Below are 20,427 nucleotides of genomic sequence, written 5' to 3'. Positions count from 1 at the left end.
TGTGTGTGTGTATCTCTGTGTGTGTGTATATCTCTGCGTGTGTCTGTCCCAGCACCTGGTGGTGGCAATCAAGGTGTGTGTGTGTATCTCACTGTGTGTGTATCTCTGTGTGTGTGTATCTCTGTGTGTGTGTATATGTGTGTGTGTGTATCTCTGTGTGTGTATATCTCTGTGTGTGTGTGGATCTCTGTGTGTGTGTGTATGTGTGTGTGTGTATATCTGTGTGTGTGTGTATAACGCTGTGTGGAAACTACCTGGTCTGTCGCTCCGCACGAAGCTTCAGGTCTTCTCGGCCACGGTCATTCCCTCCCTTCTCTACGCTTGCGAAACGTGGACCCCCCTAGTGGAGCATCTTCGCCGGTTGGAAACATTTAGGCTGGCCTGCCTACGATCCATCCTGGGTTTAACCAGGCTGGATTGTGTGAGGAGCTCACAAGTCCTTGAAAGATCTGGGCAAAGTCCCATCAGTGAGCTCCTCCGGCAGGCAAGGCTGCATTGGCTGGGTCATGTAGCCCGCATGCCCAGCCACCGCATGCCTAAACAGCTTTTGTTCGGCCGGATCGAGGGGGCTAAACGGGCGCGGCACGGGCTAGAGAAGAGATGGAGCGATGTGGTACAGGAGGACGTGGAGCTGAGTGGACTTGCCGATGACTGGTACCAGCGGTGTCAAGATCGGCCTCAGTGGAGGAGGCTCGTGAAGGACGCTACTGGGCAGTTGGAGGCAGTCGCCCTCCAACAACAACGGAGGGCGGAGGAGCGACGCTCACAACAACGAGCGGAGCGCCGGGTGGCTAAAGCACAGCAAGTTGGCACAGTAGGGGGCACAGGTGGTGCATCAGCCAGTCATCTCGGTCATCTCGGTCAGTCGACCCGTGGCACATGGGTCTGCCCCGTGACCTCCTGCCAGCGGGCGTTCGACACTTCACGTGGCCTCAGGGTGCACATGGCCTGGCACAAGCGTCGTGGTGACGTCACCGCCACTTAGTGGCGAATGGCGGTTGTTGTTGTTGTGTGTATATCTATGTGTGTGTGTATATCTGCGTGTGTATATGTCCCAGCACCTGGTGGTGGCAATCAAGGTGTGTGTGTATCTCTGTGTGTGTGTATCTCTGTGTGTATCTGTGTGTGTGTGTATATCTGTGTAGTAGGTTCAATGAGACGTGGACGACGTAGTCGGAGACACACTTATTTATTATAACGTTTCACTCAGCACAGGCCAATGTATACAACACTCAAAGGGGTAACGGCCCCTTCATCCGTCTAACAGGGAGACCCCACTATCTCTATCCCGGCTAGCCTGCTCCCAGGTCCTCCACTCGAGAGCCAGGGGAGGCTAGCTGACCCAGCTCTGGCCAAGCTGGGATCACGGCACCCTGAGTCACCAGACCGGCTCTTACAAGAGCATCGGCTCTGGGCTCTCGGGGCCACGCCACTGGCTTGCCCTGGTCGCTCCTTAGAAGGACGGAAATCCAGGGGAGTCCCAGGGGCTATCTAGCCGGTCTTCGCTCTTCACTGGTTTAAGCTGAACACTGAACCCCGAGCCCACCGGCTCACCGCCTTATATAGCAACTCCCCCCCGAGGGGTGGGCCCGTGGGGGATCACAGCGCCGTTACAGCCCCCCAGGCTAAACGGTGCGGACGTGGATGTAAGCATCCTTCCGCGTGCGGGCATCACCACCCCTGGTGTGTTTGTTCGCCCTCCCGTAACACCCCTACATCTGTGTATATATCTCTGCGTGTGTCTCTGTCCCAGCACCTGGTGGTGGCGATCAAGGTGTGTGTGTATATATCTGTGTGTGTATCTCTGTGTGTGTGTCTCTGTGCCAGCACCTGGTGGTGGCGATCAAGGTGTGTGTGTATCTCTGTGTGTGTGTATCTCTGTGTGTGTGTATCTGTGTGTGTATCTCTCTGTGTGTATCTCTGTGTGTGTGTATATCTCTCTGTGTGTGTATCTCTGTGTGTGTATATATCTCTGTGTGTGTGTCTCTGTGCCAGCACCTGGTGGTGGCGATCAAGGTGTGTGTGTATCTCTCTGTGTGTGTATCTCTGTGTGTGTGTATATCTGTGTGTATCTCTCTGTGTGTATCTCTGTGTGTGTGTATATCTCTCTGTGTGTGTATCTCTGTGTGTGTATATATCTGTGTGTGTGTCTCTGTCCCAGCACCTGGTGGTGGCGATCAAGGTGTGTGTGGCGTGGCTGATCCCGGACATTCCGCTCAATGTCAAGACGCGCATCCTGCGCAAGAAGAGGCTCAAGTACAAGAAGAAGCTCGCCGGGCTGGTGCAGGGTGAGTGGGGGGGGGGCACGGGGAGGGGGGGGGGGGTTACAGGGTGGGGGGCACGGGAGGGGGGGTTACAGGGTGGGGGGCACGGGAGGGGGGGGTGTACACGGATTGTGCTGGGCGAGACAATAAGACGCGGAGACGCGGCGTGTCGAGACCTCGGGCCGTGCAGGTCTCGGGGTCAGGGGGGAGGCTGGCCGTGTCGTTGACCTCTCTCTCCCTCCCTCTCTCTCTCGCGCTCTCTCTCTCTCTCTCTCGCTCTCTCTCTCTCGCTCTCTCTCTCTCTCTCCCTCCCTCTCTCTCTCGTTCTCCCTCCCTCCCTCTCTCCCTCCCTCTCTCTCTCCCTCCCTCTCTCTCTCGCTCTCTCTCTCGCTCTCTCTCTCCCTCTCTCCCTCTCGCTCTCTCCACGTTTCCCTTCCCAGACCAGGAGAGTCGCCGACGCTCCGAGCAGCCCCCTCCGCCGGACGTCGAGACCTCGGTGTGAGGAGTGCCGAGTCCCAGCCGACTCGGTCTTGGCCGGTCACTCCCCGGGTCGTCCAACCGTTAACCCCGTCCAAGAAACCGGTTCGAGCCTTGTGGTCGAAACCGGTTAGCACTTCCGAGCGTCGGCGTCCGGAACATTTGAATCTACGTTGTTGTACGCGCGGTGGAGCTCTTTGACGGCGTGTACGTAGTTACTTGCACTAATTGGAGGTGCGGAGGAAAGGGATTTGATTCGATGAGAACACCGACACAAGTCGTGGTGAGACGAGGCCACGACGAAGGATGTCTCCATGGCAAAGACGATGCTGACGTCACTAGCGGAGCACGTTTGTTTGCCACGAGCGCGTGTGGGTTCATGCAGATTCGATGCCCTGAAATAACAGTGGGTGTGTCTCTCTTTGGTGTTTGAATATGGTAGTCGGTTTTTTGTCACCATTTTGATACCGTCAACAAAGTCCCATCGACAGGAGCCTTGCAGTTGTGACCGTCTCTCCGATCCGGCCGTTGTCGGCCTCGCGAGATGAACTCGGTTGGTCTAAAATTCTGTTCTGCAAAGCTTAACCTGCACCCGCTGTGGAACTGTTATTCAGCCAAATCCCACAACCAAACGTTTGTATTGTAGCCGGTGAGGCCCACTGAGCCAGGCAGCTCTTTCTCAGAAGCATCCTCCTGCATGTTACAAATGATCGCAGCCAACCAAGTTGCTGATCTCATCATCACGGGGGGATTTATAGCAGCAGCCAAATACTCGCACCGCCTGTTTCTAAATGTGGAGGGAAAGACCGGAGCACTCGGAGAAAATCCACGCAGCCACGGGGAAAAAGAGAGACGCAAACTCCAAATAGGCAGCAGCAGGCGTCAGGGTTGGGATCGAACTCACGACCTCCTGTAGACCAGGCGAGGGAGATGACATCTCATAGCCACTTACGTGCCAATGCTGAGAACCCCCCCCCCCCACCTGCCCCCCAACCCTACTGCTGGGAACAACAACAGTGGACAGGACCCTCCTGAAAATAAAGCCATGCGACTCGGTGAGGCTAGCCATGGTTACACACACGGCCATTGTGAACCCTGTCAGAAACGGAGAGACCCAGAATCGGGCTTGAACTCGATGTTTCGTGGGCAGTGGTTCAAGTGACACAGCCATTATGAACCCAAAGACAGAGACACCCAGATCCAGGGCTTGAACCCAGGGTCTCAGTGCCAGTGCTTTCGAGAGAATGTGTGTGTACGTATGTACGCATGTTGAACTTCTTTGTGTATGTAAGTGTGTACGTATATTGAACTTTTTTCACACCGTACGTAGTCAACACTGCTAGGACAACAAACTAAACACAAACCTCATTTTATAAAGAAACTAGTTTTCAATCTAGATGATTTAAAAGTGAATAGCTCCCAGTGTCTTCCTAATATCAGAAGGAAGAGCGGTCCAGACGGCCGCAGAAGCGTATCTGAAACAGCGCGATGCGGTGACCATCTACGTTCGATGACAAGCCAGAAGCAGCTGCTCCGAGGATAAGTCCAAGTGAGCCGAGTTGGAAGCTCGGAGATTATTGATAAGGCCAACGTGGGGTCACGTGCGTTGGGCAGTTGCCCCGCGTTCTGGAATAAATCTGTAACCCCTTTAAAACTGATCACAAACTCGTGCTGTCCTGGTCTGTCCACTGCCTGAGACGAAGCCTCAACCTTCCCAACTCACCGCCAACTCTCACACACCCAGTCACATCCACTCACCCACCCGCTCGCTCGCATCCACTCACCCACAAACATCCATTCACACACCCATTCATACACCCACACACCAACAACTACCGCCATTCACCACTAAGTGGCGGTGACGTCACCACAACGCTTGTGCCAGGCCATGTGTACGTTGAGGCCACGTGAAGTGTCGAACGCCCGCTGGCAGGAGGTCACAGGGCAGACCCAGGTGCCACGGGTCGAATGACTGAGATGACTGGCTGATGCACCACCTGTGCCCTCTACTGTACCAACTTGCTGTGCTTTAGCCACCCGGCGCTCCGCTCGTTGTGAACGTTGCTCCTCCGCCCTCCGTTGTTGTTGGAGGGCGACTGCCTCCAACTCCCCAGGAGTATCCTTCATGAGACTCCTCCACAGAGGCCGATCTAGACACTGCTGGTACCAGTTATCGGCAAGTCCACTCAGCTCAACATCCTCCTGTACCACATTCTATCTCTTCTCTAGCCCGTGCCGTGCCAGAGGAGCTCACTGATGGGACTTTGTCCAGATCTTTCAAGGATTTGTGAGCTCCTCACACAATCCAGCCTGGTTAAACCCAGGATGGATCGTAGGCAGGCCAGCCTAAATGTTTCTAACTAGCAAAGATGTTATATTCGGGGGTCCACGTTTTGCAAGCGTAGAGAAAGGGAGGGAATGACTGTGACCGAGACGACCTGAAGCTTCATGTGGAGCGACACATCAGGTAGCTTCCACACAGTGTTACGCAACCGATTAAAGGATAATTCCACTCGACTGGTTCGGAGTGAGACCTCTGCTGTCATACTGGAGCCGGTCATGAGCACACTGCCCAGGTATGGGAAACTCTCCACTCTCTCCACAACTGCCCCATCACCAATTGGGAGTTGTGGGGGTGGAATTTCCGATGGTACAAAATACCATGCAGGTGCTTAGTTTTGGTGGGGCTTATGGTAAGGCCCCACCTCTTAGTGGCACGCTCCAGGTTTAGCAGCAGCGCCTCCAACTCCTCCTCTGTGTGAGCAGCAATTACCAGATCATTGGCCAATAGGGTGCCATCCCTTGACCGCACCCAGGCATCGATCAGCCTCCCATTGTGTCTGTACCAGATGGAAATTCCTCCGGTACAGCCATCGAAGGCTTCACGAACTACGTGGTCGAAATGAATGTTAAATAAGTCACATAAGGTGAACAGGGAATGGCTCTGACTCCCAGCCACGTAGTTTTACCCAGGCCTGCTCACCATCCTGAAGGTCCTTATTGATTGTGAGCAGTGATTCAGGGACTCTAAAAGCACTAAGAACAAGCCAGAGCCTAGGTCTCCTGATGGTATCATACGCCTTGACCAGGTCAATAAAGCAATGATGTAGGTGTAGTGCCGTAGATGGGCCGCACTTACCGGCAGTGGTAGACGGGGCCCATCTGCAGGAGGGACTGCTGGGGGCTCAGGATCCCAGACAGATAAGCCCCTCGGCCAAAGGTCGCAAACGGGGTTTGATTCCTTACCCGTACCCGGCCGCACCAGGGTCGCAAACGGGTACCCGTACCCGGCCGGATAGCCTGGTATCGGGTCGGGTACGGGTATCGGGTACACGATTGCGACCTCTGCCCTCGGCGCTACCAACGGGGGGGGGGGGGGGGGCACTCGCTAAATAACCTAACCATCCATGGACACTCGCTAAATAACCTAACCATCATGGACACTCGCTAAATAACCTAACCATCATGGACACTCGCTAAATAACCTAACCATCATGGACACTCGCTAAATAACCCAACCATCATGGACACTCGCTAAATAACCCAACCATCATGGACACTCGCTAAATAACCCAACCATCATGGACACTCGCTTAATAACCTAACCATCATGGACACTCGCTAAATAACCTAACCAACATGGACACTCGCTTAATAACCTAACCATCATGGACACTCGCTAAATAACCTAACCATCATGGACACTCGCTAAATAACCCAACCATCATGGACACTCGCTTAATAACCTAACCATCATGGACACTCGCTAAATAACCTAACCAACATGGACACTCGCTTAATAACCTAACCATCATGGACACTCGCTAAATAACCTAACCATCATGGACACTCGCTAAATAACCTAACCAACATGGACACTCGCTTAATAACCCAACCATCATGGACACTCGCTAAATAACCTAACCATCATGGACACTCGCTAAATAACCCAACCATCATGGACACTCGCTAAATAACCCAACCATCATGGACACTCGCTTAATAACCTAACCATCATGGACACTCGCTAAATAACCTAACCAACATGGACACTCGCTTAATAACCTAACCATCATGGACACTCGCTAAATAACCCAACCATCATGGACACTCGCTTAATAACCTAACCATCATGGACACTCGCTAAATAACCTAACCAACATGGACACTCGCTTAATAACCTAACCATCATGGACACTCGCTAAATAACCCAACCATCATGGACACTCGCTAAAATAACTTCACCAATATGGACACTCGCTTAATAACTTAACCAACATGGACACTCGCTGAAATACCTTAACCAACTAGGTGCTGTAGCTCCACCGTGTGGTCATATGGTACAACTGCAGTGCCTGGCGCGGTGACAGCAGCAGTGGCGCTGTGCGGCGTCTTCACGGCTTCATCGCCGCCAACCCGCTTGGGACTAACGCCAGGACGCCGCAGCAGCAGCAGCGACTCACAACTGCGGGGAACGCGCGGGGTGACGCCTGACAGCGGCAACTGCTGGCGAACTGTGTTGGCCTACACTGCACATGTCCACCACATAGCAGACGTCACCACGAATTGAATGCTTGTGGTACTGCACGTGTACACCAGAGGGCACACGTAACACGTCAAGCGCCGGAAATAAAAACGAAACTATCTGGCCGATTTGCACTTCAATTCTTTATTTCTTCACGGATTTTCAAGTAACAAACTACTGCATTGACATCCCAAGCTGTCCCATACGTTTACACCGTTGCATATTTGGTGAACATCGGTGCTGAAATAGTGAAACGCACTGCATTCCCAAACAGTGCGCTTCAAATCGGCAAAAATCACACCCATCATAGACTTCAATGCAAAATGCCGCCCCGGTTCCACAAGTCACACAACAAGCAAGTGGTGGATGTCCTTCGACTCTACTCGACAGGGTCGCGCCATATACAATTCAACTCATCTCGCCGAGACGCGTTTAAAGGCATATCAATTAGGGTTTTGGATTAGGGTTAGGAATTAGGTTTAGGGTTAGGGTTAGGGGTTCAGGTTAGGGTTAGGGTGCGGGTTAGAGTTATGGTTAGCGGTTTAGGTTAGGGTTAGGGGTTAAGTTTAGGGTTAGGGGCTAGGGTTTAGGTTAGGGGATTAGGGTTATGGCTGAGAGTTAGGGTTAGGGTCGTTAGGATTAGGGCACCTATGCAGTTTTATGCCAAAATCATCCAAATTTTCAGAGCTACATTTTCCAAGAAAGAGCGAATTCCTCCCTTTTGTTAAGCATTAGTATGCTATATATTGCATTAAAAGTAGGATATTTCACCATGAACATGTAATGTAAAAAAGAAGCAAATCGGCATACTAACCTATGCCGTTTTTGGCCAATATTGGCCAAATTTTTACAGCTTTCTTTTTCAACAAAAGTGAATTCCTCCCTTTTGTTTAGCATTAGTGTAATAAAAGACTCGACCACGGTATCTGGCTTGGTGTCCTTTATTCGGGTTCGTCTACTTTTCCCACACGGCTCTCTCCCTCTGAGACCCTCCGCTCGGCGCCGACGCTGCTGTCGCTCCCGTAGCCGCTAGCAGCCTCGCTGCTGATCTCCTCGTGTCGCTCCCGCAGCCTCTAGCAGCCTCGCTGCTGATCTCCTCGTGTCGCTCCCGTCGCCTCTAGCAGCCTCGCTGCTGATCTCCTCGTGTCGCTCCCGTAGCCGCTAGCAGCCTCGCTGCTGATCTCCTCGTGTCGCTCCCGTAGCCTCTAGCAGCCTCGCTGCTGGTCTCCTCGTGTCGCTCCCGTCGCCTCTAGCAGCCTCGCTGCTGATCTCCTCGTGTCGCTCCCGTCGCCTCTAGCAGCCTCGCTGCTGGTCTCCTCGTGTCGCTCCCGTCGCCTCTAGCAGCCTCGCTGCTGATCTCCTCGTGTCGCTCCCGCAGCCTCTAGCAGCCTCGCTGCTGATCTCCTCGTGTCGCTCCCGTCGCCTCTAGCAGCCTCGCTGCTGGTCTCCTCGTGTCGCTCCCGTAGCCGCTAGCAGCCTCGCTGCTGGTCTCCTCGCGCAGCCTCTCCGGCTGCCCTCGCTGCAGCTCCACCGCTGCTCTCTCTCTCTGAACAGTCCCACTGCTGCCTCTTCGTGCAGCCTCGCTGGCTGCCCTCGCTGCAGCCTCACCGCTGGTCCCTGGGTTGGTCACCGCTGGCCGACGGTGCCAATCCGCTCTCCGTGTGTGTGTGGCGATCTCGCCACTCCTCCCAGCCTTCGCCCTGCGTGGCCTCACCCTAGTCCAGTCTCCAACCACCTCCCTTCCTCTTCCGGTTTCTCCCCTTAAAGACCCGAACCCTTCTCCCACGTGACGTAACTCCTCCCCCCCGTGACGTCACATCCGGAAGGTCGTTTACGCCCGCATTACATTAGTATGCTATATATTGCATTAAAAGTAGGATATTTCACCGTGAACATTTCATGTAAAAAAGAAGCAAATCGGCATACTAACCTATGCCGTTTTTGGCCAATGTTGGCCAAATTTTTACAGCTTTCTTTTTCAACAAAAGTTAATTCCTCCCTTTTGTTTAGCATTAGTGTAATAAAAGACTCGACCACGGTATCTGGCTTGGTGTCCTTTATTCGGGTTCGTCTACTTTTCCCACACGGCTCTCTCCCTCTGAGACCCTCCGCTCGGCGCCGACGCTGCTGTCGCTCCCGTAGCCTCTAGCAGCCTCGCTGCTGATCTCCTCGTGTCGCTCCCGTAGCCTCTAGCAGCCTCGCTGCTGATCTCCTCGTGTCGCTCCCGTCGCCTCTAGCAGCCTCGCTGCTGATCTCCTCGTGTCGCTCCCGCAGCCTCTAGCAGCCTCGCTGCTGATCTCCTCGTGTCGCTCCCGTCGCCTCTAGCAGCCTCGCTGCTGATCTCCTCGTGTCGCTCCCGTCGCCTCTAGCAGCCTCGCTGCTGATCTCCTCGTGTCGCTCCCGTCGCCTCTAGCAGCCTCGCTGCTGGTCTCCTCGTGTCGCTCCCGTCGCCTCTAGCAGCCTCGCTGCTGATCTCCTCGTGTCGCTCCCGTCGCCTCTAGCAGCCTCGCTGCTGATCTCCTCGTGTCGCTCCCGTCGCCTCTAGCAGCCTCGCTGCTGATCTCCTCGTGTCGCTCCCGTCGCCTCTAGCAGCCTCGCTGCTGGTCTCCTCGTGTCGCTCCCGTAGCCTCTAGCAGCCTCGCTGCTGATCTCCTCGTGTCGCTCCCGTCGCCTCTAGCAGCCTCGCTGCTGATCTCCTCGTGTCGCTCCCGTAGCCTCTAGCAGCCTCGCTGCTGATCTCCTCGTGTCGCTCCCGTAGCCTCTAGCAGCCTCGCTGCTGATCTCCTCGTGTCGCTCCCGTAGCCTCTAGCAGCCTCGCTGCTGATCTCCTCGTGTCGCTCCCGTAGCCTCTAGCAGCCTCGCTGCTGGTCTCCTCGTGTCGCTCCCGCAGCCTCTAGCAGCCTCGCTGCTGATCTCCTCGCGCAGCCTCTCCGGCTGCCCTCGCTGCAGCTCCACCGCTGCTCTCTCTCTCTGAACAGTCCCACTGCTGCCTCTTCGTGCAGCCTCGCTGGCTGCCCTCGCTGCAGCCTCACCGCTGCTCCCTGGGTTGGTCACCGCTGGCCGACGGTGCCAATCCGCTCTCCGTGTGTGTGTGGCGATCTCGCCACTCCTCCCAGCCTTCGCCCTGCGTGGCCTCACCCTAGTCCAGTCTCCAACCACCTCCCTTCCTCTTCCGGTTTCTCCCCTTAAAGACCCGAACCCTTCTCCCACGTGACGTAACTCCTCCCCCCCGTGACGTCACATCCGGAAGGTCGTTTACGCCCGCATTACATTAGTATGCTATATATTGCATTAAAAGTAGGATATTTCACCGTGAACATTTCATGTAAAAAAGAAGCAAATCGGCATACTAACCTATGCCGTTTTTGGCCAATGTTGGCCAAATTTTTACAGCTTTCTTTTTCAACAAAAGTTAATTCCTCCCTTTTGTTTAGCATTAGTATGCTATATATTGCATTAAAAGTAGGATATTTCACCGTGAACATTTCATGTAAAAAAGAAGCAAATCGGCATACTAACCTATGCCGTTTTTGGCCAATATTGGCCAAATTTTTACAGCTTTCTTTTTCAACAAAAGTTAATTCCTCCCTTTTGTTTAGCATTAGTATGCTATATATTGCATTAAAAGTAGGATATTTCACCGTGAACATTTCATGTAAAAAAGAAGCAAATCGGCATACTAACCTATGCCGTTTTTGGCCAATATTGGCCAAATTTTTACAGCTTTCTTTTTCAACAAAAGTGCAATCCTCGGGGTTGTTTTGCCTTATATATCCGATATATTATGTAAAAAAGTTGGAAATTTCACCATGAAATATTCAAGTAAAAAAAGAAAATCGGCATACTAATCTATGCCGTTTTTCGCCAATAGTGGCCAAACTTTCACAGCTTTATTTATGGACAATAGTTCATTCCTCTATTGTATTTAGCCTTATTATGCTATGTGTAGTGGTGATACGCGCTGGCGGTAAGGATCGTGTTTTCTGCGCGTGGTGATTGGTCAACTAAGGTGGGTGCTCACATCGCGGTCCGCATAGGCTCCGTCTCCTGGGAGCGGAGGGCTATATAAGGCGGTGCGCGCGGGCGCTCGGGGAGTTGGTGACCAGTGAAGACAGAAGACGGAGGAGGAAGAGATAGGGCCCTGAGACCCTCTCTCTGAACAGTCCCACTGCTGCCTCTTCGTGCAGCCTCGCTGGCTGCCCTCGCTGCAGCCTCACCGCTGCTCCCTGGGTTGGTCACTAAATCCTTTATATGCGTGGCGGCTAGAGTCCTCTCGTCCTCTGGCTTGAGATGGCTGCCACCTATGGGTTAGATGATTGCCTGCCACCATTAAGCAATTGGTAATTAAATATAAAAAAAATTTCCCTAAAAAGTGTAAAGTTATGGAAAAAAAATTTCACGAAAATAAATTGTCACTCACAACGAGTCTGTTTGCAAAATGTCAGCTCGATTGGATCACGGGAAGTGAGTTAAAAAACGACCGAAAGATTTGCACGGTCGTAAGCACGCAAGCAAGCAAGCAAGTGAACTTAATATAAAGGATTTAAAAAGAAGCAAATCGGCATACTAACCTATGTCATTTTTGGCCAATGTTGGCCAAATTTTTACAGCTTTCTTTTTCAACCAAAGTTAATTCCTCCCTTTTGTTTAGCATTAGTATGCTATATATTGCATTAAAAGTAGGATATTTCACCATGAACATTTCATGTAAAAAAGAAGCAAATCAACATACTAATCAATGCCGTTTTTGGCCAATAGTGGCCAAACTTTCACAGCTTTATTTTTGGACAATAGTTCATTCCTCTATTGTATTTAGCCTTATTATGCTATGTATTAGATTAAAAGGAGAAAATTTCACGATGAAATGTTTACGTCCCACAAAAAGGAAATCGGCATACTAACCTATGCCGTTTTTAGCCAATATTGGCCAAATTTTTACAGCTTTCTTTTTCAACAAAAGTTAATTCCTCCCTTTTGTTTAGCATTAGTATGCTATATATTGCATTAAAAGTAGGATATTTCACCGTGAACATTTCATGTAAAAAAGAAGCAAATCGGCATACTAACCTATGCCGTTTTTGGCCAATATTGGCCAAATTTTTACAGCTTTCTTTTTCAACAAAAGTTAATTCCTCCCTTTTGTTTAACACTAGTATGCTGTATATTGCATTAAAAGTAGGATATTTCACCATGAACATGTCATGTAAACAAGTATAACCCGTAAAAACTAAGTTTTTCACTATAAATCCTTTATATGCGTGGCGGCTAGAGTCTTCTCAGTCCTCTGGCTTGAGATGGCTGCCACCTAAGTATCAGAGGATTGCATGGCAGCTTCAAGCAATTGGTAATTAAATATAATATTTTTGTCCTAAAAAGTGTAAAATTTTGGAAAAAAATTTTCACGAACATTAATTGTCACGCACAACGAGTCTGTGTGCAAAATGTCAGCTCGATTGGATCACGGGAAGTGGGTTAAAAAACGACCGAAAGATTTGCACGGTCGTAAGCAAGCACGCAAGTGAACTTAATATAAAGGATTTAAAAATATATTTGCCTGTGGAGGACGCGGGGATCGATCCCGCGACCTTTGGCATGGGAAGCGAGGGCGCTACCAAATGCGCTACTCCGCCACGGCCTGTGGAGGTGTCACGCTCTGGGCTCCTACACCGTGACGTTCAGCCAAAGCCATGAATGAATTCTATTTGAATAAATGTAAAATAAAAAAATTTTGCCTAAAAAGTGTAAAATTTTAGAATTTTTTTTGCACGAACATTAATTGTCACGCACAACGAGTTTGTGTGGAAAATGTCAGCTCGATTGGATCACGGGAAGTGGGTTAAAAAACGACCGCAAGATTTACACGGTCCAAAGGAAGCAAGCAAGCGAACTTAATATAAAGGATTTTTTTAAAAAGAAAATCGGCATACTAACCTATGCCGTTTTTGGCCACAATTGGCCAAATTTTTACAGCTTTATTTTTGGAAAAAAGTGAATTCATCCATTGTATTTACCCTTAATATGCTATGTATTAGATTAAAAGTGGAAAATTTTGCGATTAAATGTTCACGTCCCAAAAAAACCCGAAATACTAACCTCTGCTGTTCATGGCCAAAATGAGCCAAATTCTCATAGCTTTATTTTTCAACAACAAGTGCATTCCTCCATTGTGTTTGCTGTAGTATTCTACATATTACATACAAAATAAAAAAATTCACGATACATTTTCAACTCACAGAAAATCGGCACACCTTTTTTAGCCAAAAAGCAAATTGGCATACTAATCTATGCCGTTTTTGGACAAAATTGTGTTAGGGTGTGGGTGAATGTTAGGGGTTAAGGTAAGATGTTAGAGGAAGAGGTTAGGGGTTAGGGCAAGGGGTTTGGGGTTAGGGGTTAGGGTGAATGTTAGGGGTTGGGGGTAGGGGTTAGGGTTTAGGGTTAGGGTCATTTAGGGTTAGGGCTTAGGGTTAGCGTTAGAGTTTAGGGTTAGGGGTTAGGGTTAGAAGTTAGGGCTAGGGGATGAGGTTCAGGGTTTAGGGTTAGGGTTAGGGGTTAGAGGTTAGGGGTAGGGGCTAGGGTGTAGGTTTAGGGGTTAGGGTTATGTCTGAGGATTAGGGTTGGGGTAGTTAGGATTAGGGCACCTTTGCAGTTTTATGCCAAAATCATCCAAATTATCATAGCTACATTTTCCAAGAAAAAGTGAATTCCCCCCCTTTTGTTTAGCATTAGTATGCTATATATTGCATTAAAAGTAGGATATTTCACCATGAACATTTCATGTAAAAAAGAAGCAAATCGGCATACTAACCTATGCCGTTTTTGGCCAATATTGGCCAAATTTTTACAGCTTTCTTTTTCAACAAAAGTTAATTCCTCCCTTTTGTTTAGCATTAGTATGCTATATATTGCATTAAAAGTAGGATATTTCACCGTGAACATTTCATGTAAAAAAGAAGCAAATCGGCATACTAACCTATGCCGTTTTTGGCCAATATTGGCCAAATTTTTACAGCTTTCTTTTTCAACAAAAGTGCAATCCTCGGGGTTGTTTTGCCTTATATATCCGATATATTATGTAAAAAAGTTGGAAATTTCACCATGAAATATTCAAGTAAAAAAAGAAAATCGGCATACTAATCTATGCCGTTTTTCGCCAATAGTGGCCAAACTTTCACAGCTTTATTTATGGACAATAGTTCATTCCTCTATTGTATTTAGCCTTATTATGCTATGTGTAGTGGTGATACGCGCTGGCGGTAAGGATCGTGTTTTCTGCGCGTGGTGATTGGTCAACTAAGGTGGGTGCTCACATCGCGGTCCGCATAGGCTCCGTCTCCTGGGAGCGGAGGGCTATATAAGGCGGTGCGCGCGGGCGCTCGGGGAGTTGGTGACCAGTGAAGACAGAAGACGGAGGAGGAAGAGATAGGGCCCTGAGACCCTCTCTCTGAACAGTCCCACTGCTGCCTCTTCGTGCAGCCTCGCTGGCTGCCCTCGCTGCAGCCTCACCGCTGCTCCCTGGGTTGGTCACTAAATCCTTTATATGCGTGGCGGCTAGAGTCCTCTCGTCCTCTGGCTTGAGATGGCTGCCACCTATGGGTTAGATGATTGCCTGCCACCATTAAGCAATTGGTAATTAAATATAAAAAAAATTTCCCTAAAAAGTGTAAAGTTATGGAAAAAAATTTTCACGAAAATAAATTGTCACTCACAACGAGTCTGTTTGCAAAATGTCAGCTCGATTGGATCACGGGAAGTGAGTTAAAAAACGACCGAAAGATTTGCACGGTCGTAAGCACGCAAGCAAGCAAGCAAGTGAACTTAATATAAAGGATTTAAAAAGAAGCAAATCGGCATACTAACCTATGTCATTTTTGGCCAATGTTGGCCAAATTTTTACAGCTTTCTTTTTCAACCAAAGTTAATTCCTCCCTTTTGTTTAGCATTAGTATGCTATATATTGCATTAAAAGTAGGATATTTCACCATGAACATTTCATGTAAAAAAGAAGCAAATCAACATACTAATCAATGCCGTTTTTGGCCAATAGTGGCCAAACTTTCACAGCTTTATTTTTGGACAATAGTTCATTCCTCTATTGTATTTAGCCTTATTATGCTATGTATTAGATTAAAAGGAGAAAATTTCACGATGAAATGTTTACGTCCCACAAAAAGGAAATCGGCATACTAACCTATGCCGTTTTTAGCCAATATTGGCCAAATTTTTACAGCTTTCTTTTTCAACAAAAGTTAATTCCTCCCTTTTGTTTAGCATTAGTATGCTATATATTGCATTAAAAGTAGGATATTTCACCGTGAACATTTCATGTAAAAAAGAAGCAAATCGGCATACTAACCTATGCCGTTTTTGGCCAATATTGGCCAAATTTTTACAGCTTTCTTTTTCAACAAAAGTTAATTCCTCCCTTTTGTTTAACACTAGTATGCTGTATATTGCATTAAAAGTAGGATATTTCACCATGAACATGTCATGTAAACAAGTATAACCCGTAAAAACTAAGTTTTTCACTATAAATCCTTTATATGCGTGGCGGCTAGAGTCTTCTCAGTCCTCTGGCTTGAGATGGCTGCCACCTAAGTATCAGAGGATTGCATGGCAGCTTCAAGCAATTGGTAATTAAATATAATATTTTTGTCCTAAAAAGTGTAAAATTTTGGAAAAAAATTTTCACGAACATTAATTGTCACGCACAACGAGTCTGTGTGGAAAATGTCAGTTCGATTGGATCACGGGAAGTGGGTTAAAAAACGACCGAAAGATTTGCACGGTCGTAAGCAAGCACGCAAGTGAACTTAATATAAAGGATTTAAAAATGTAACCCGTAAAAACTACGTTTTTCACTATAAATCCTTTATATGCGTGGCGGCTAGAGTCCTCTCGTCCTCTGGCTTGAGATGGCTGCCACCTATGGGTTAGATGATTGCCTGCCACCATTAAGCAATTGGTAATTAAATATAAAAAAAATTCCCTAAAAAGTGTAAAGTTATGGAAAAAAAAATTCACGAAAATAAATTGTCACTCACAACGAGTCTGTTTGCAAAATGTCAGCTCGATTGGATCACGGGAAGTGAGTTAAAAAACGACCGAAAGATTTGCACGGTCGTAAGCACGCAAGCAAGCAAGCAAGTGAACTTAATATAAAGGATTTAAAAAGAAGCAAATCGGCATACTAACCTATGTCATTTTTGGCCAATGTTGGCCAAATTTTTACAGCTTTCTTTTTCAACCAAAGTTAATTCCTCCCTTTTGTTTAGCATTAGTATGCTATATATTGCATTAAAAGTAGGATATTTCACCATGAACATTTCATGTAAAAAAGAAGCAAATCAACATACTAATCAATGCCGTTTTTGGCCAATAGTGGCCAAACTTTCACAGCTTTATTTTTGGACAATAGTTCATTCCTCTATTGTATTTAGCCTTATTATGCTATGTATTCGATTAAAAGGAGAAAATTTCACGATGAAATGTTTACGTCCCACAAAAAGGAAATCTGCATACTAACCTATGCCGTTTTTAGCCAATATTGGCCAAATTTTTACAGCTTTCTTTTTCAACAAAAGTTAATTCCTCCCTTTTGTTTAGCATTAGTATGCTATATATTGCATTAAAAGTAGGATATTTCACCGTGAACATTTCATGTAAAAAAGAAGCAAATCGGCATACTAACCTATGCCGTTTTTGGCCAATATTGGCCAAATTTTTACAGCTTTCTTTTTCAACAAAAGTTAATTCCTCCCTTTTGTTTAACACTAGTATGCTGTATATTGCATTAAAAGTAGGATATTTCACCATGAACATGTCATGTAAACAAGTATAACCCGTAAAAACTAAGTTTTTCACTATAAATCCTTTATATGCGTGGCGGCTAGAGTCTTCTCAGTCCTCTGGCTTGAGATGGCTGCCACCTAAGTATCAGAGGATTGCATGGCAGCTTCAAGCAATTGGTAATTAAATATAATATTTTTGTCCTAAAAAGTGTAAAATTTTGGAAAAAAATTTTCACGAACATTAATTGTCACGCACAACGAGTCTGTGTGCAAAATGTCAGCTCGATTGGATCACGGGAAGTGGGTTAAAAAACGACCGAAAGATTTGCACGGTCGTAAGCAAGCACGCAAGTGAACTTAATATAAAGGATTTAAAAATATATTTGCCTGTGGAGGACGCGGGGATCGATCCCGCGACCTTTGGCATGGGAAGCGAGGGCGCTACCAAATGCGCTACTCCGCCACGGCCTGTGGAGGTGTCACGCTCTGGGCTCCTACACCGTGACGTTCAGCCAAAGCCATGAATGAATTCTATTTGAATAAATGTAAAATAAAAAAATTTTGCCTAAAAAGTGTAAAATTTTAGAATTTTTTTTGCACGAACATTAATTGTCACGCACAACGAGTTTGTGTGGAAAATGTCAGCTCGATTGGATCACGGGAAGTGGGTTAAAAAACGACCGCAAGATTTACACGGTCCAAAGGAAGCAAGCAAGCGAACTTAATATAAAGGATTTTTTTAAAAAGAAAATCGGCATACTAACCTATGCCGTTTTTGGCCACAATTGGCCAAATTTTTACAGCTTTATTTTTGGAAAAAAGTGAATTCATCCATTGTATTTACCCTTAATATGCTATGTATTAGATTAAAAGTGGAAAATTTTGCGATTAAATGTTCACGTCCCAAAAAAACCCGAAATACTAACCTCTGCTGTTCATGGCCAAAATGAGCCAAATTCTCATAGCTTTATTTTTCAACAACAAGTGCATTCCTCCATTGTGTTTGCTGTAGTATTCTACATATTACATACAAAATAAAAAAATTCACGATACATTTTCAACTCACAGAAAATCGGCACACCTTTTTTAGCCAAAAAGCAAATTGGCATACTAATCTATGCCGTTTTTGGACAAAATTGTGTTAGGGTGTGGGTGAATGTTAGGGGTTAAGGTAAGATGTTAGAGGAAGAGGTTAGGGGTTAGGGCAAGGGGTTTGGGGTTAGGGGTTAGGGTGAATGTTAGGGGTTGGGGGTAGGGGTTAGGGTTTAGGGTTAGGGTCATTTAGGGTTAGGGCTTAGGGTTAGCGTTAGAGTTTAGGGTTAGGGGTTAGGGTTAGAAGTTAGGGCTAGGGGATGAGGTTCAGGGTTTAGGGTTAGGGTTAGGGGTTAGAGGTTAGGGGTAGGGGCTAGGGTGTAGGTTTAGGGGTTAGGGTTATGTCTGAGGATTAGGGTTGGGGTAGTTAGGATTAGGGCACCTTTGCAGTTTTATGCCAAAATCATCCAAATTTTCATAGCTACATTTTCCAAGAAAAAGTGAATTCCCCCCCTTTTGTTTAGCATTAGTATGCTATATATTGCATTAAAAGTAGGATATTTCACCATGAACATTTCATGTAAAAAAGAAGCAAAACGGCATACTAACCTATGCCGTTTTTGGCCAATATTGGCCAAATTTTTACAGCTTTCTTTTTCAACAAAAGTGCAATCCTCGGAGTTGTTTAGCCTTATATATCCGATATAATATGTAAAAAAGTTGGAAACTTCACCATGAAATTTTCAAGTAAAAAAAAGAAAATCGGCATACTAATCTATGCCGTTTTGGCCAATATTGGCCAAACTTCCACAGCTTTATTTTAGGACAATAGTTCATTCCTCTATTGTATTTAGCCTTATTATGCTCTATGTATTAGATTAAAAGGGGAAAATTTCACGATGAAATGTTTACGTCCCACAAAAAGAAAATCGCCATGCTAACCTATGCCGTTTTTGGCCACAATTGGCCAAACTTTCACAGCTTTATTTTTGAACAAAAGTTCATTCATCCATTGTATTTACCCTTAGTATGCTATGTATTAGATTTAAAGTGGAAAATTTTAGGACTAAATGTTCACGTCCCAAAAAAAACGACATACTAACCTCTGCTGTTTATGGTCAATATGAGCCAAATTCCCATAGCTTTATTTTACAACAAGTGCATTCCTCCATTGTGTTTGCTGTAGTATTCTACATATTACGTACAAAATTAAAAATTTCACGATACATTTTTTAACTCACAGAAAATCGGCACACCTTTTTTATCCAAAAAGCAAATTGGCATACTAATCTATGCCGTTTTTGGACAAAATTGTGTTAGGGTTTGGGTGAAGGTTAGGGGTTAAGGTAAGAGGTTAGAGGAAGAGGTTGGGGGTCAGGGCAAGGGGTTTGGGGTTAGGGGTTAGGGTGAATGTTACGGGTTGGGGGTAGGGGTTTAGGGGTTAGGGGTTATGGTTAGGGTAGGATTTCGGGAGGATTAGGGTCAATGTCAGGTTTAGTGTTAGGGGTTATTGTTAGGGGTTATGGTTCGGGGTTATGGTTATGGGTTAGGGGATGTACGGTAAGTACGGTGTGAAAGAAGTTCAACATACACACGAACATGGACACTCGCTAAATAACCTAACCATCATGGACACTCGCTAAATAATCTAACCATCATGAACACTCGCTAAATAACCTAACCAACATGGACACTCGCTAAATAACCTAACCAACATGGACACTCGCTAAATAACCTAACCAGCATGGACACTCGCTAAATAACCTAACCATCATGGAACCTCGCTAAATAACCTAACCATCATGAACACTCGCTAAATAACCTAACCAACATGGACACTCGCTAAATAACCTAACCAACAGGGACACTCGCTAAATAACCTAACCAACATGGACACTCGCTAAATAACCTAACCAACATGGACACTCGCTAAATAACCTAACCAACAAGGACACTCGCTAAATAACCTAACCATCGTGGACACTCGCTAAATAACTTAACCATCATCGACACTCGCTAAATAACCTAACCATCATGGAAACTCGCTAAATAACTTAACCATCATGGACACTCGCTAAATAACCTAACCAACATGGACACTCGCTAAATAACCTAACCAGCATGGACTCTCGCTAAATAACCTAACCAACATGGACACTCGCTAAATAACCTAACCAACATGAACACTCGCTAAATAACCTAACCAACATGGACACTCGCTAAATAACCTAACCAACATGGACACTCGCTAAATAACCTAACCATCATGAACACTCGCTAAATAACCTAACCAACATGGACACTCGCTAAATAACCTAACCATCATGGACACTCGCTA

General features: G+C 46.8%; 1 protein-coding gene across 1 annotated transcript in view; it reads left to right on the top strand.

Annotated features, from left to right (window-relative positions):
• The window catches only part of LOC144733608 (anoctamin-4-like), a 53,796-nt gene extending 49,397 nt beyond the window's left edge, over positions 1 to 4,399 (top strand). Inside the window, exons 27-28 of the mRNA XM_078615626.1 lie at positions 2,162 to 2,288; positions 2,705 to 4,399. Of these exons, the coding sequence (XP_078471752.1) occupies positions 2,162 to 2,288; positions 2,705 to 2,766 (189 nt within the window). The 3' untranslated portion in view covers positions 2,767 to 4,399. The remainder of the gene's footprint in view (positions 1 to 2,161; positions 2,289 to 2,704) is intronic.
• Positions 4,400 to 20,427: the final 16,028 nt, after the last annotated feature.

The sequence above is a fragment of the Lampetra planeri genome, chromosome 48, assembly GCF_965212315.1.
Source record: "Lampetra planeri chromosome 48, kcLamPlan1.2.h2, whole genome shotgun sequence".
Taxonomy (NCBI): domain Eukaryota; kingdom Metazoa; phylum Chordata; class Hyperoartia; order Petromyzontiformes; family Petromyzontidae; genus Lampetra; species Lampetra planeri.
The sequence above is the reverse complement of the archived record's forward strand: the minus strand, read 5'-3'. Positions and strand labels throughout refer to the sequence as shown.